Raw genomic sequence first — 17,523 nt, forward strand, 5'->3', positions numbered from 1 at the left:
TGGGTACCTTGGTCGTGTAGTGTATCTTGTAGACCAGGCCCATTGCAAGTTGCTGTACTCTGTCGTCTACTCTAAGCCATCCTAGGTTGTTAAAGTGGGCAGGGGTGAGGTGGGTTCTAGGAGTAAGGTCAAGCAGTAGTCTGACCAGTTTGTTTTGAGATGTTTGTAATTTTGTTTTTAGCGCCTTTGAGGTGCTTTGGTACCATGAGGTGCAAGCATAGTCGTAGTACCCTTGAATGAGTGCTCCTGCTAGAGTCTTCAGGGTATTCTTGTTTACCAGTGAGGAGATCCGGTACAAGAATCGAGTTCGTTGGTTGACTTTTTTTATTACATTGGATGCCATTTTGTCACAGGAAAGATTTGCCTCTAGGATGGAACCCAGGTAGGTAATATCTTCTTTCCTTGTGACAATATTGTCACCCACTGTAACTGAGAAGCCGTCGGTCTTGCTGAGTTTGTTATTTGAACCGAAGAGAATGGACTCTGTTTTGCCCATGTGTAATGATAGTTTGTTATCAGCGAGCCATATGCAGTCTCAAGGGACATATGCCTGTCTAAAGTTCCTCATTCGAGATTCTATTTGGCCAAAAGATGTTGCAAATCCTACGTAAGCAGCTATTGTGGAAGACGTCAACCTTTCTCATATCCTGTTTTGTTACTCTCCAGCACTCAGAGCCATATAGCAGGACAGACTTAACATTGCTGTTGTAGAGCCTGAGTTTGGTTTTAAGGCTATATTGTTTAGACTTCCAGATGCCTTCTTAAAATCGATAAAGTTAATACAAGGGGGCGTTCCACTCAATACACTGTTCGATGATGTTGCGTAAGGTAAAGATCTGATCGATACAACCTCGACCTTTGCGAAATCCTGCCTGTTCCTCTCTTAGCTTGACATCTATGGCACTATCAAATCTCTTAAGGATTCTGCAAAAGACTTTACTAGGGACGGACAGAAGTGTTATGCCTCGCCAGTTGTCACAGTTTTTCAGGTCACCTTTTTTAGGAAGCTTGCATATGAGGCCCTTGCTCCATTCCCTTGGTATGGCATTGTGCTCCCATATCTTGGCGAAGAGGTCAGTCAGCACCCTGGAGGCTGTGGTGATATCTGCCCTCAACATTTCTGCATGTAGCATGTCGATTCCAGGGGCTTTCCCCCGCTTCATATCCTTGATTGCCGTTTGTACTTCAGCTTGGGAGGGAGGATCGGTGTTAATAGCGATGTCATCCAAAGGTTCTGGATCTGCAGGCTCTTCAGGTTCTGGTCCATTGAGCACTTCTTCAAAGTGTTGAGCCCATCTTTCAGCTTGTTCCCTTTCAGTTATCAGTTTACCTTGTTTATCCTTAACTAGTTTAGTGTGGATGTTCCTTGGACCGCTTAGCTGTTTAGTGATCCTATACACCAGGGGTCAGCAACCTTTTTGACATGGAGTGCCTGTTTGAAATATAGTTGTAACTTGTGTGCCTCAACAATATTCCATGCATCGTAAAAAAAATTTCTCATAATCAGGTATTTCTAATGATAATTTTTACATTATTACATCATTATTGTTATTGTTATTAACAATATTATTATGATGGTTGTATCAACCCTAAATCTGAGTTGGGGGGGGGGGGGTGCAATGCAGACAAACAGCTGCCTACAGTGCGACCATTTCACTCACATTTGCCCATTCATTTTTGGACACATCACACACCATCGGTGTGTAAATAAGTTTTGATTGATCGCAAGACTACACTGTAAAAAATAATAATAATAATAATAAGTTACCAGAACTTACAAATATTGAGTTCAGTTACTGTGCATTAAGGTTTTCAGTTTTCAATCCATAATAAGTTAACAGAAAAATAATTACACAACCACATTATTTCAACCTAATAAAACTATGTTTATTGTCATTGTTTTAAGGCTTTGTTCAATGAAATAGAAAAATAAATAATAAAATTAGTTGATTAATCCCACTGGTCACAATGGTGACCGTAATAATGTTTTTGTTATAAGGCTCTGCAAATGTTACTGAATGATGTAGCAATGTATTCCCAGCTAAATTGAAATAATAAACAAATAAAGGGTCTCAATTAAATATGTGGTAGTAAAAAGAACCTGTGGGAGGATTTCAACAAGATAAATGCGACAACAGTGCAAAATATTTCACTATAATATTTCAAAGCAAAAAAATAAATAAATAAAAAAGATTATATATATATATATATATATATTTTTTTTTAATGCTGCCCCCTGTGCCTATGAAAATTCCCCTGCGTGCCTAGGGTTGCCTACCCCTGCTATACACTATACTGAAAGACCTCTAAGTCTTTCACCTTGTACTCTTTCTTTGCACGTTCAGTTAGCCTGGGTGACTTTGCACTCAGCAGTCTTTGGCTTTCTTCCTCATAATTTTTTTTCCATGTCTGAGGTGTTATCCATTGTTTGTCTCCTTTCTTTCTAAAGCCTATGACACTCTCTGCTGTTTCTTTGTACACTTTTGCGATGTTCCCCCATGTTTTCTCAATATCTCCATTTTCTTCTCCATCTTCATCTTCCAGTGTACTGAAGCGGTTTCTAAGCTTGATGGTGAACTCTTTTTGGACTTTTGGTGCAAGAAGCATGTTGATGTCAAACACTTTGTATCGCTGTTTGGTGTTAGGTGTTGCTCTGAGTTTTAGCCTGATCTTGGCTATCACCAGGTGGTGGTTACTGCCAACATCCGCCCCCCGGTGGACTTTGACATCCAGAAGAGATCGTTGCCATTTCTTGCTGACAATGACATGGTCAATCTGGTTGACCGTATGCCCATCTGGGGATCTCCAGCTTAGTTTGTGGATGTCTCTGTGGGGGAAGATGGTTCCACCTATTGTGCATCTGTTGTTAATGCAGAAGTCAACAAGCTTCTCTCCATTGTCATTGATAGGTCAGTGACCACCATGATCAGTGAATACCACGATCACAACACCAGAGGGAGCTCCACAAATCATGTAAAACCCAGATTCGGCTCAAACAAGGGACTAAACACGTTTCGCAATTATGCCACATCAATGTGGAACGCCCTACCCAAAGCTGTAAAGGAATGTGAATCACTCAGGGACGTTGCAAGGGGGGTGTGCGGGGGGGGGCTGCAGCACCCCCTCTCAATTATTGCAAAAAAAAAAAAAAAGAAAAAAAAAAAAAACATATATATATATTTTTTTTTATGTTTTTTTTTATGACAGTATTTATATATTGTATATACTGTAACTGTATAACTGTAACACTGTATATTATACGTTTATCCTGCTCAAAGCACTTCACCATTTTAATATTGTGTGTATTGAGCCATACTGTATTGTAGCCATTCTCCAATCTGTTAAATAAAGTTTTCATTCATTCATTACACTACTGTATGTACACAATCATACGTGTAAAACGAGTAGATTCTCGAGTGATGACAGACTGTAACAGACTGATTGAATGACAGGTGAAACAACTAATTGTATTCACCTCCCGTCTCCCGCCCTTCCCACGAACCACTGAGCTACTGTGATACAGTGCTTGCGCAGTCAGCCGGTCCCAGTGACAGTCCCACTAAATCTGATAAACGTCAGAGAGAGACAGAGACGACAGGTTCAGCCTCAGCATCAGGTATTGAAGAGTTAACTGAGTCTGTTCCCCTATACCCCCCCTCGGGCGCCAGGGGCTTCCACTGAGGGGTGATGCAAATAGGGATGGGGTGTTATGGCAGCTCATGATGGAAAGAGTGCGCACCGAGTCTGATCCCGAGTTGAAGAATTGGCTCCAAAAGAGAGACAACTGGATGTCCAACAACATCCAAAACGAAATCTTACAGCTGTTTGCCCATGATATTCAGCGACAAATTAGAGGCAAAGCATCCAAAAGCCCATTCTTTGGCTTGAGCGCTGATGGAACCACTGATGTCACTCACTGGAAAAGAACAATTCTCGTGTAATATACAGTTCGCCGATGACAACTTGGAAGCTCAGAACTTCTTTTGGGGTTTTTACAATGCCCGGCCCAGACACAACAGCCGAGACGCTGTTTTTGTGTATAAAATACTTTTACGCCTCGACCTGCCCAGCAACATGTCTGGGGGGTACAGGCTAGACCAGGGGTTCCCAAACTTTTCAGGCCGCGACCCAAAAAAAACGGTGTCAGAGAGCCGCGACCCCCACTATTATAGGAGGTAAAATTTATTTTAAATGGAAATGTATGGTTGAAACATGCAAACGTTCAAACGCACACACACTAATAAGCATTGGAGGCTTTTAACTAGGGCCGGACTGGGGAAATCATTCAGGCCAGGAAATATAGCCCCAGTCAGGCCACTTTTTAAGCAGGGGGTCTGGGGGTCCCCCACCAGGATTTTTTTTGTTACAAAGACATCATTTCCTGCATTCTGGTGCAGGAATTTTTTTTATTTGTACCCTTTAAATGCCAGTGTTTGTGATGGCATCACAAATTATTGTTAAAAAACAGGCTAGCATATGTATGATTAGCAACAACACATATTTTTATGGATTTTCAGTTTTTTGTAATTGATAAATACAATATTTTATTCAACTTCAGCCCTGATCATAACACCACATATTCATTTTATAATTCTAACCCTTTAAATGCCCGTGTGTGTGATGGCATATATTTGCAATATATCAAATGCAAAGTACATTTTTCTGGGGGGGATTATTACAGGCTAGCATGTGTCAATGATTAGCAGTTTTTCGTAAGGATCCCGCCTCCACCAATCACATGCGGCTCCCTTTGTGTGTGTGTGAGAGCAAGAGAGAGAGAGAGAAGAGAGAGATAGTTCTCCAACTTGTGTGAGTTGCAGTGATCTCCTGGTTGTTCCCCACCTAGGTTATCTAACTATTGCGCTGGTGCAACTAGAAACACTGGCCTGGCTTGCTTCTAAGTTCAGTGGCCTGACCGCAAAAAAAAAATCATCTGGCGACCCCCCAGCACCCCCTGCCGTTTTATAGTTCCAACGTGCCTGGAATCACTACCCACCTTCAAAAACACTCTCAAAGAACACCTACGGGAGACTGCAATTCGAAACTGGCCCCTACAAATGTCCTAACCCAGTTGTACAATAAAGACCAAGCATGGCTTTGTCAGTATTCCAATGTACCCAACACCCCCCCCCCAATGTACAGCCCCACCCAACCCCACCCCACCTACCCAACCTCCTCCAATGTACAGTTTCTATGTCAAATGTATGTCAGTATTCCAATGTACAGTGTCCCCCCCCCCCCCCCCCACCTCCAATGTACAGCCCCACCCCACCTACCCAACCTCCTCCAATGCACAGTTTCTATGTCAAATGTATATACACTCTTTTTCTGGATTTTTTTAGTATCACAAACAGTACTGTTTTTGAAAATCTGGTATGTCATAAATGTATAGATGTAGCAGTACTGTCTATCTGTATGTCGTGTGTGTCATATGATGAATTGAAAATGGGGGACCCTGATGGAAACAAGACGAAAATCTTTCTCAGGTCTGCATCCTCTTAACAATTGTATGTATTGAGCTGTACTGTACTGTACCCATTCTGCAATCTGTTAATAAACTTTTCAATCAATCAATCAATCAATAGTTCCGCAGCCATGCCGCCCCATTGCATCTTCTCTCCCAATGTTGTCATTTCCAACTTTGGCATTAAAATCTCCCATAATCAGTAGCATGTCATGTTGTGGGACCTTGCAGACTGCACATTCAGGGCTGTACGTTAACTTTTTTTGCACATAGCACTGGTGCTACAGAGGTTGATAGTTTTGTAGCACAGGCCAAAATCTTGTAGCACAAGTATAAAACGTGTTATATTTGTAACAGTCACAAATGTGCCTATTGTATTTGTGTTATTTAGTTGCAGTGCCATGTTTGGCTGTCATTTAGTATATCGCCATGTGTTATTATTACTATAATACTCTCATATGCTATTTTCAATTAATATCATAAACAACATAAGGAATATTAGCATAATTTTGAGTGGACTGAAGGAATGAGTCAGCGTTAATAGTTTTAAATGCAAATAATTTATTGAAACATAGAAGTGGGGTCGGTTGGGACACACACACACACAATGGGGGACCCTGATGTAAACAAGACAAACGTCTTTCTCTGGTCTGCATCCCCTTAACAATTGTGTGTATTGAGCTGTACTGTACCCATTCTTCAATCTGTTCATTCATTCATTCATTCACACACACTGTTTCAACTCACCACCCCCGCATAATATTGTAGTCTAGTCTGTCTTCAAACTTCCACTCCTCTCGAAACTTTTTTATATTTGAATATCAACATTATCTGTCCATCCTCAGTTTACTATAATATAGTATCCTGTCCTGAGTCCTGACTAGTGACTTCATCGTCTTTCCAAACGCACGCACGCACACACACAGGGAAGGGGAGAGTGCCCCCCCATTTCCCTTTCCCCAGTCCACACTGTCTCTGCTGTTCTCTATGGCTCTGCGCGCCTCTGCCTCTGATCAGGATTAGCTTGTTAGCTTACGCTAATGTTGTAGTGATTGTAATGGTACATAAACGTTCATTTCGGGCGATGTGCGCATAAAGGAATGGCGACGGTGCAAAGCATGTAGATGCATTTGAACCGTTGTGAGAAAAAAAAACACCATGGACTTATTTCGGGTCGTGTAGGCGCACTGCTGTGTAGCGCCTGTTCTATATAGATATCTATGTGTAGCGCTGCTCTGCTTTCAGACTGGGCGGATATGACTCGTCGAGTTGTCACAGAGTTTTTTCAAAATAAGAGTATCATATGAACCTGAGCGTTGCTAGCTGTCGGAGCCTAGTTATTATAGCTGGAGCTGCGCTTGGGCAGAAATGAGACCCGCTACAGGATTTTCAAAATAAGAGTATCTATATGAACCGAATGCCTATCGCACCAGTGCTACTGAAGTAAATCCATTCATCGCACAGACCGCTGTTGCTGTAGCACGTGCGATATATATGTCGCACTGTACAGCCCTGAAGTTGCTCGTATCAGTCGTCCTTAGTCTCCTCCTCTGCCTCGTTTGTAGGGGCGTAACACTGTAAGATGTTCATTTTACAGTATCGGGAGTCAAATCTTGCTCTGAGCAGTCTATCACTGATGGGTTCCCACTACGTGAGAGATTTGGATGTCTCCTTACTTGTGATAAATGCTACACCGCTGGAGTGTGCATCATCTTTTCCAGAGAAAAGGATCGTTGAGCCCTCTTTTGTCACCTTGCGGCCTGAACCAGTCCATCTACACTCGCTCACACCAAGGATGTCCAACTTATAGTTCTGCATTTCTCTGATGACTTGTCTTTGACGTTTCAAACATAGTACGGACATTCCATGCTCCAAGACGGATCATGGTTGGGGGTCTTAGAACTCATCTTCGAGCAACCGATTTCCCGAGTTGGGCTTTCATCTGCTGCCGTCATAGTGCCAGTGTTTTGGCTAGAGCTTCTTTTGGACCCCAGGGCCCTCATTTATCAACGTGGCGTACGCACAGATATGTGCGTAACCCGTGCGTACGATCATTTCTAAGCAAAGTGTGGGATTTATCAATTTGAACTTGTGCTTGACTTTGTGCATATATTTAAGCACAGGTCGGACCATGCGTACCTGGCGCCCAGCCGTAGAATATGGAGACTGCAGACGGACGGCATAGCTCTCATCAGTTGCATGCATTAGTTTCAACGCGGAAATAAGCTTGACTGACGTGTTCTGTATGACCCCCGTAATTCATTATAGTTCATTGTGAAATAGCGATAGTAGTGTAATTATTGTCAAACCCTAAATAGCATGTGGAATAGGTCTTTCTCTCCGAATGAATGCAGCATATGGTTTATATATAGCGTTATCGGGTGCACTGACTGCGCTCGCAGGAACTGTTTTCAGAGATAACATCAGATAGGGATGAATGAATGAATGAGGGGCAGTCTAATTGCAGAGAGAACATAATATTAACTAGAGTCCACTACCCGAGACACCTCCTTCATTTGTACCGCAATTTGGGACCCAAATTGGAGCTATAAGCTTAAAAGCTTTTCCGTGCTTATTTGAGAAGGGTCCAGCTGCAGAGCCAGAGAGACAGACAACAGAGAGACAGACAGACAGGCAGACAGATAGACACTGTTCCACAGTGTGTGTGTGTGTGTGTGTGTGACTACTAGTCTCCTAGTAGAGACTCCCCCCCCCCCCCCCCCCCCTCTGGACCACCTCCTAGTAGAGACCCCCCCCCCCCCTCTGGACCACCTCCTAGTAGAGACTCACCCCCCCCCCCCCCTCTGGACCACCTCCTAGTAGAGACTGTACGACCGGCTGCGATGAGGAGGGGGAATTGCAATCACCGCAAGCAAAACTTAACCCTTTCACTGCAGTACACGGCTGTAACCAGAAAAGTCAAGTCATTAATCCTCATCTTCGTCTTCTTCCTAGAGAAGTCTCTACTAGGAGGTGGTCCAGGGGGGGGGAATCTCTCTACTAGGAGGTGGTCCAGAGGGGGGGGGGGCTGAGTCTCTACTAGGAGACTAGTAGTCACACGCACGCACGCACACACACACACACTGTGGAACAGTGTCTGTCAAATCAAATCAAATTTATTTATAAGGTCTGTCTGTCTGTCTCTCTGCTGTCTGTCTCTCTGCTGTCTGTCTCTCTCAAAATAGTATAAGTGCTATCTTGGCCCTGAGAGCGTTGCTCTCCGGCTCTGCAGCTGGACCCTTCTCAAATCAGCACGAAAAAAGCTATAAGCGTATAAAACGATTTAATATGCTAAACTTCGTTTTAAATTCTTTAATTCACATTTGTTTATTTCATAAAGATTTTCCCGACATAATGCTACCTGCCCCGACCAGATCCGTGACTCTGTTGCGATACAGATTAATTATCTACTCAGAAAGCTTAAAAAAACAATTTAATATGCTAAACTTAATTTTAAATTATTTAATTCACATTTGTTTATTTCATAAAGATTTTCCCGACATAATGCTACCTGCCCAGACCAGATCCGTGACTCTGTTGCGATACAGATTAATTATCTACTCAGAAAGCTTAAAAAAACAATTTAATATGCTAAACTTAATTTCAAATTATTTAATTCACATTTGTTTATTTCATAAAGATTTTCCCGACATAATGCTACCTGCCCCGACCAGATCCGTGACTCTGTTGCGATACAGATGAATTATCTACTCAGAATAGTATTATAAAGTGGCTATCTTTTATGCTGTAGATCACTGCTGGTACGTGCGTGCAGAACCTTTATTTCAGCGGGGACTGTACGTATTTATTTGACGTTACTGTACAATATATGTGTGTATTAAAAGACGGAGCTGTCTTTTATTGTAATATAATAATTATTAATATTAAAAATAAATGAAGAAAGGCATTCTTATTCCAGCATGCATTAATGACACCAACGGGCAACGGCAAAACAGTGGTTAATGGTCTTTATTAGTGTTTGCGGTGTCCAGGCAGCAATGGTCTTTTAGGAAGTTAATAGATATAATATCCGACGTCACCATGTACAACACGCTTCCCTCGGCTTAGTCCACTTTTCCACATTTCATGGGGGTGGCCCATTACCGTATATGGTTAATCGGGGCGGTTCTGGTATGCAAATACTTAAAACAGTGCACAAGCTCCAGCTTAGGAGCAAGGTGATATTTATCAAGACAGGTGTGCGTAGGACCTGTGTACGCACATGTGATAAATCCCGTTTTTTTTGTGCGTGCACACATTCTAAATTCTGTGCTTAAGAACGAAAATAGAATACTTTCTAAGAAAACTTGATAAATGAGGGCCCAGGTTTTGTGGTTTGTGTTTTGCAGTTTCTGTAACAGTTGTTTGTTTTCCGGGGTAGGGTTGTTAGCCCCACGCCCAACACCCAACCTGGAGGACCAGTGCTGCTTTTTGTCTGGCCCCTCCCCCGTGAGCTGCCCGGCTTGGTTGAACCTGCCAAGGGCTTTAAACTTTGAGCCCCCGCCGATATAGCTCACAGGGTCCTTGAGGCATGCAAGCCACCCCACCACGTCAAGGTAGCAGCCCGGGGTGGTCAGTCTAACCTTACCCGGAAGAAACTCACATCATACCTTCTTCCCCTTAACAACAGGCCCGCCCCCTCTCCTCGTTACTATGTGACGCGCTGTCTTTGACAACAGCTATTTGACCCAAATCACTATAGCAACGGCAATGTTGATATTATCCCCCCTCTGTGGTTACACTGCTATGTGACGACTGCCCAGCACTGCTGTAGACAATGACCGTGGCTCACTGGTTATCTTTGGGCTTGAGAGCTCTACTGATAACAGGCCCCCATCTGCAGTCTGACTGGAGACACACACTGTCTGCCAGCTACTTTTAAGATCTATAGATCCGTCTGAGTAGATGCTGTCACCGATATATACATTATATACACATTGAAAAACATAGATTTTCTTCACTGGGGTGGCTCAGGGTGGAAAAGAGAGTATCTAGCTATGCCTAGTATATATGATTTATAAAGGGGAGGTGCCAAGCTACCTTCAAAATTACTTCCAATATGTAAAAAACAACCATAGCCATGAAACCAGAGGTAGAGACACAAACATAGTTCTGGTTAGATTCAAACTCATTACGTACGGCCAGCAGACCTTTCTTTACTCAGCTGCAATACTGTGGAACAGCCTGCCCACCGAGCAGCATTAAACAGACACCCGGGTTAACTGGCTTTAAAAAGCATGTACGATCATGGCTATCGGCATAGGAAAGAGAGGGTATCATATGTCGTATATTTGGCTCGTACTCTGATCTTCTCTCGCTACGTGTATGAGCGACCACCGGTCTTGTGCAAGTGTAGAAATGTAGAAGGACCAAGTCCACACAGGTGCGATTTGGAGTGGTATTCTAGGAGCTTTATTTAAGGCGTCTTGGTGATGGCATTGATTGATTGATTGATTGATTGATTGATTGATTGAGTCTCAAAGCGCTCTGAATATCATAATACACACTGTCTGGATTTCCCAGTATTCTTTCAAGAGTATTTCAGCTGGTTCTGGTCTTCTTAATCAGCATGGCAGCATCAGAAGGCAACTGGGAGCCTTCATCAACGTACAATTCTGGTCTCGTCTCTCTCGTTCTGTCCATCCGTCTTGTGTGTACTCCTCCTCCCGGGAGCGGGCATTTAAAAACCTCCTAGGCCCGCCCCCTGCTAGTCGTGTCATCAAGATGACAGACACACACCCAGCCAACCAGCACTCTGAAGCCCTCTCTGGAATGTGTACCAGAGAAGGAAACCTCCCTCTAGGTTAATGCGACTGTTTTGTCACATAATGTCTTGATTGATTAAAATACACTTGTTGCATTAAATCATGTTATTTCTTATCACACATGTATCCCAGTCTGGTCCTATTGGACTTCCTCGTGAAATCCCCGATCAGATGCGACTATCAGATAAGCAGTTGGACTATAACAGCATTTTTACAGAGGTTCCAATATTCCAATAACACTTAATTTATTATGAAATTATGAAACAGTACTGGAGCAATGCTTCAGCCCTTATTATTTACTGAATCATATGATACTAAATTATCTACTTGATAATTCCAGTTATGGTTATAGTGTGAACCAAACGTTTGATATTTTTCCATTCAGATGGACAAGCTAAAGTTCCTCCACTATTTATTAGTGTTCTTATTGTTTAATTTTAATTAGATATCCTGCTTTTAATCAAACCGCTCTCTGTCCTTAGTGGGCAGAGCCTCTGAAAGTAACTGTTTTTCCACAGCTTCTCTAGGACCATAAACACAAGGTTAGACCTCTTTATCTTCCGTGCCTGGCTGTTGGCTATTTGTGGTCAGCTCACCAGGGTAACACTTTCGTGTTGCAACGTTGACCTAAGGCCGTATCCTCGGAGGTAATCTACTGACCTCCGTCCCAGCTGAGTTCAGTTGAGTTTCTTTATGGTTTTAACTTCCCTATCTGACACAACCATCTGTTCTAGCTCTGCAGACAAAATACTTGTCCTTCAGGGCTGTCTCCACAGCTGATTCTGCTCAGGGTCTGTTCTGACCAATTGGTAACATATTTACCATAGAGTCCTATTAGCCTGTAGGCCATTTCTACATGTTTAGAACTTCATAATATGTTCTGATTACGACATAGCATATTTATTTATTATTCTTTTATTTTCAACTGTATACATATTGTATCTTAACACATCCTGCGCCATAAACGTCGTACAACGTGATTCAAGTTCATGCTAATTCTGCCATTCCACAGCGTACAACGTTATTGAGATCATATTTAATTTCTTCGCCATGTTATTCATAATTCCCTCACGGAGCCTGGTCTGATGCAGTGGGAGCCTGCACAACTCTGCAACGCTTCAATACTGCCGCCTGGTGGATGATCGGCGAGTTACAACCGGAAACGGATCTCACGTGATCTCGGTACGTCTGGGAAATGCGTCCGGCACTCACATAATGTTGCGGGACTACAGACACACACTGGCGTGCATGGATCGCTGCCATAACTCAATAATCGACATGATTTGGGCGTTTATTATTATTATACAAACCGGAAATGGATAGAGTCGATCGCCGTCAAATAAGTGGGATCTTTTTCATCCAGTCTCGTCGGCGAATGGTAAGAGGACGCTGACGTCATTTTTAAGGCGATTGTACATTTCTTTGTTTACAAACCAACTGATCAATAAATCAACCCATACTACATAAAGCATTTACTGACGATCACGGATTTATAAACGCGCATGATGAGTCATAACGTTTAGGATCGTATTCAGTTGGATTTTTTAATATAGCGTGTATCACGAATAAACTGCAATCGATAATCTATATTATGCGTTTAGGCCTATAACTAGCGTTCTAGGAATTACTGCAGAAAACGATAAAAACTAGGGATGCTCGATATTGGCTTTTTTACCGATACCGATATTCCGATATTGTCCAACTCTTAATTTCGATACCGATACCGATACCGATATCAACCGATACCGATATATGCAGGGTTTCCCCCCAAAAAAACTGAATAATTTCAGGTAATTAATAATTTCACTGTATGCATTCAAAAGGCTTTCTAAATGTAAGCATTATCTGTGCAAAATATGATAATTAAAAAAGTAAAAATTAACATTACATATCTCTTGTTGTTGAATTAAACCAACATGCATACTTTTGACAATAAATAAAATAAGAATTGGTTCTTACTTGCTTGCCTGGGTAAATAAAGGTTAAATAAATGTAAAAAAAAAAAAAAAAAAAATCTCGATACCGATATTTTCCGATATCACATTTTACTGCCGATATCGGCCGATAATATCGGTCGGCCGATAATATCGGACATCCCTAATAAAAACATATTTATATTCTAGACGTATTTTCATATGAATCTATGAATGAAAAAGTACAACGTTCCTACATCCTGAACGATAGATAATCGATGTTGAATGGGCCATAGTAATGTCAATTTAGCAATACAATTTAAAAAGTTATAGCCCTGCAAAGGGGGTAAACATCTCCATAGGCTTAGACTGGTGGCAGTGATCATACATTGATGGATAGAAGCGTGGCAGGGAATGTGTTAATGTTTTATGATGTTGTTTTATGTTGATGTATGTCCTGTTTTTTAATACCAGGGATCATGATGGAAATAAGTGCTTGCATTTTATCATGTTTTTATCCCTTAGATGATGTCTATAATCCACAATAAAAGCAATCAATCAACAATCACTATGGTCCGACTCCTCACACACCCGCACCCCATCCTGGGGGGGGGGGGGGGAGAGAGAGAGAGAGAGAGAGAGAGAGAGAGAGAGAGAGAGAGAGAGAGAGAGAGAGAGAGAGAGAGAGAGAGAGAGAGAGAGAGAGAGAGAGAGAGAGAAGCTGGGTAGGGAATGAGTAGGAATAATGAGAGTTAAGGTGGACGGGAACCCTGGAGGCCTGGAGGTGCATGACACTTGACAAGCGCGCAGTCAGTATTGACATTCCAATGACGGTGCGTGTGTGTATGTGTGTACAGAATACAGTATCAGCTGCTGCATCGTTAATGAACTATAGCTTTATATGGGATTCGTTAATCTATTCTTAGTCTATTCCACTATGTCACGCGATATAGATGCATTATTAAGATGCAGCAGGTGAGGCAGGCGGTTTAGTGAAGATACTGTACATACGGAGCGTGTGCGCGTGTATGCTGATTCCTCATTGAGTCATCATGACTATATTTGATTTGATGTTTTAAAATGTTCGTGTCACATAAACAATAAGTATATAATAGTATACTTGACAAATTACTTGACAAATTATAACATATAGACCAAGATGGCCACAAAAAAAAGAAAATACAATAAAACGTAATATAACACAAGCTGTAAGCAATGTATGTAAACAAAGAAACAAGAGGAATTCATATACAATTATATAGGATATAGTGTGTTTTGTCTCAAGTGCCATGCTTTCTCCAAAAATACTGCAAAACTGAAGATGTCCTCCACAAAAAAACAACTCAACATACAACTCTCAGACTGCCAAAACAAATCCGAATTTACAATTTGAATTTTTCTCAAATAAAGTCCTCCTCAAATCGGTGTACAAAGGGCAATAAAAAACTAAATGATATTCATCTTCCACCACACCCATCACATAGAACACACAACCGCTCCTCCTCAGGTTTACCTTGGAATCTACCCACTATAAATGCAAAACGTAATTGTCATATTTATTAGTATTATAATTATTTAATTTCCGATGATGTCTATAAAATGGACGCAATCACTAACTATGTATCCAAAAATGAAGCATTTTACCAGTTCCATCACCTGTGTATTGTATGTAAAAAATACATTAATAAAAAAATAACTATCACATTTGCATTCTGGTTGGATGTTGTATTGTATTTGTGCTGTATGATGACAATACATTTTAATCTAATCGCATTGTGATCAGTCCAAATCGTTTCCGCGCTACCTGTTGAATACAAGGACCAACACACAGCAGAGATGCAATGGCAGACCCTCTTACTTCCGTTTTGCACACGGCACTGGCCTTATAAGGAACTGGCTGGGCGTGTCTGTATGCAAATTCAAGGGATGCAGGCACGCGCTGAGCGTTTAAGAATGAGTGACATACTCCATTCAGCGGAGCACAGCTGCAAACGTTTTTGCCCACTTACAAAGACCGTTTCACGTGTTCAGGAATCCGGAGGAGGATTTCCCTAAATCTGTTGGTACAAAATCTTTACCAAGATATTTACCAAGGCACTTACGAACATGTTCAAGAATGAGAACCATTGTTTATAGACATGCTGCTGCTTCCACTCTAAAGCCACTGGACTCTGCATATCATTCTGTCCTTAGATGTATAACTGGTGACGGTTATAGGGAGGTGTAGTCTGACTTGACTTTGGACCGCCCGCGAGGTCCACCCATATAGGGATTTATCATGGGAAAAGGGATTATGATGAAATCAAATTCGACGTAATTATTTTACGATTAATTGCGAATATTTTCATGTTGAGCTATAGATTGTGGATCAATACGCACAGAAAGGTACACCATGCAAATGTTCATGCTTTATTTGTTTTAAACGAGACGATTTAGAAATGGGCAATGAGGAAATACGTTGCAATTTTGCGAGGTGGACCGGCCGGAAACAGCAATGACGTAACCACTACACCTCCCTATGGTACCCATCATTGTATCCTATATGCTAAGGTTGGGTGGTCCTCTCTGTCAGAGAGACGTGACTTGCATTGGCATCTGTTTCTGTATATAAGGCCATTATTGGTGATCTCCCAACCTACTTCACCTGGATTAGAGCTGGACTCTGGTGATTGGTTTACACTTAAGGTTCCTAGAGTTTGTGCTGAATTAGGTATTCATTAGTATCTATCATTAATAGCAAACCACTTCACACAGTCTGCAGTTGTTTTTAATTATTTTAAATGTTTAATTGATTAACTTTCTATGTTTTTTTGTATTATGTTTCGTATTTCTCAACGTCATTGTAAATGAGAGCTTGCTCTCAATTATCCTTCAGGATTAAATAAAGATGGAATGAATGAATGAAATTGCTACTACTACTACTACTACTACTACTACTATCACTACTTCTGAATATTTACAGTATTTTCTACTCTTTCAAGATAAGCCCCTCCCCCAGGTGGCACCAGGTGATGTCATCAGTTTTGTCGGCCTCCTGGTGGCTGCTGGTGTGCTCTTGGGCATAACGATCACAGTACTGGTCCTCAAAGCACTACGCTGTAAACATGAAAAACCGTATGTATAAATACTACTACTACTAATATTACTACTAGTAATAATAGATTTGATCTATAAGCGCCTTTCATAGAGATGGTTAGGATGTAGAGGACTAGAGTGATAGAGATGGTTAGAGGATGTAGAGGACTAGAGAGATAGATGGTTAAAGGGTGTAGAGGACTAGAGAGAGAACTACTACTGTTACTAATATTACTAATACTGTTACTACTACTACTACTGTTACTAATATTACTACTGTTACTACTACTACTACTACTACTACTACTACTGTTACTAATATTACTACTACTACTGTTATTACTAATATTACTACTACCACTGCTAGTTACTATTACTACCGTTACTAATAGTACTGCTGCTACTACTACTGTTTCTAATATTACTACTGCTACTATTACTAATATTACAACTGCTGCTACTACTGTTACTACTACTATTACTTATATTACTACTACTTTTACTATTATTATTATTATTATTATTATTACTACTGCTACTACTCCTGTTACTAAAATTACTACTACAACTACTGCTGTTACTAATAGGCTATTACTACTACTACTACTACAACTACTGTACTAATATTACTACTGTTACTAATATTACTACTACTACTGTTACTAATATGACTACTACTGTTACTAATATGACTACTACTACTACTACTACTACTACTACTGTTACTAATATTACTACTACTACTATTACTACTGCTACTACCTGTCATATATCATAACAATCTTCTCCCTCTCTGGCCTCTCATAGTGCCTCACACTCAAGGATGCCTGCTCGCCCAATCGGGAAACAAGATGACATTCAGGTGTGTACTACAATTATAATGACTACTACTACTACCACTACTATTATTATTACTACTACTACTCATGCTGCTATGAGAACAATGACTAATACTACTTTTGTTAACTCTACTACTAATATTACTACTATTACAACTATTACTGTATTACTGTACCGTATTACAGTATCACAATACTGGTATTACTCCTATTCCAAATATGACCTGTAGTACTATTATTAGTGTTACGTGCCCCCGAGGGGAGACGCAACACTAGGCCACAGACAGGATAGGTGAGGATGCAGTGACACAAAACACCGGAGACAGATTGTAAAATAACTATTTATTTTACAAATGAGATCAGCAACACAGAGAGCAAAGAGGACCTACCAGTGAGCACCAAATAATATCAAAATAAAACAAAAGCCCCCCCCCCCCCCCTTTACAGGCGCGGACGCCCCAAAGTAC

At 41.2% G+C, this 17,523-nt stretch overlaps 1 protein-coding gene across 1 annotated transcript in view; it reads left to right on the forward strand.

Moving 5' to 3' along the window:
- Positions 1–17,523, forward strand: part of LOC311233501 (nectin 1a-like) — a gene marked incomplete at both ends in the record, with an annotated part of 112,718 nt that overhangs the window by 76,411 nt on the left and 18,784 nt on the right. The window contains 2 exons of the mRNA XM_084320468.1: positions 16,124–16,256; positions 17,025–17,079. Coding sequence (XP_084176594.1) covers positions 16,124–16,256; positions 17,025–17,079 — 188 coding nt within the window. The remainder of the gene's footprint in view (positions 1–16,123; positions 16,257–17,024; positions 17,080–17,523) is intronic.

Source organism: Notolepis coatsorum (assembly GCF_963971535.1).
Source record: "Notolepis coatsorum genome assembly, chromosome: 8".
Taxonomy (NCBI): Eukaryota; Metazoa; Chordata; class Actinopteri; order Aulopiformes; family Paralepididae; genus Notolepis; species Notolepis coatsorum.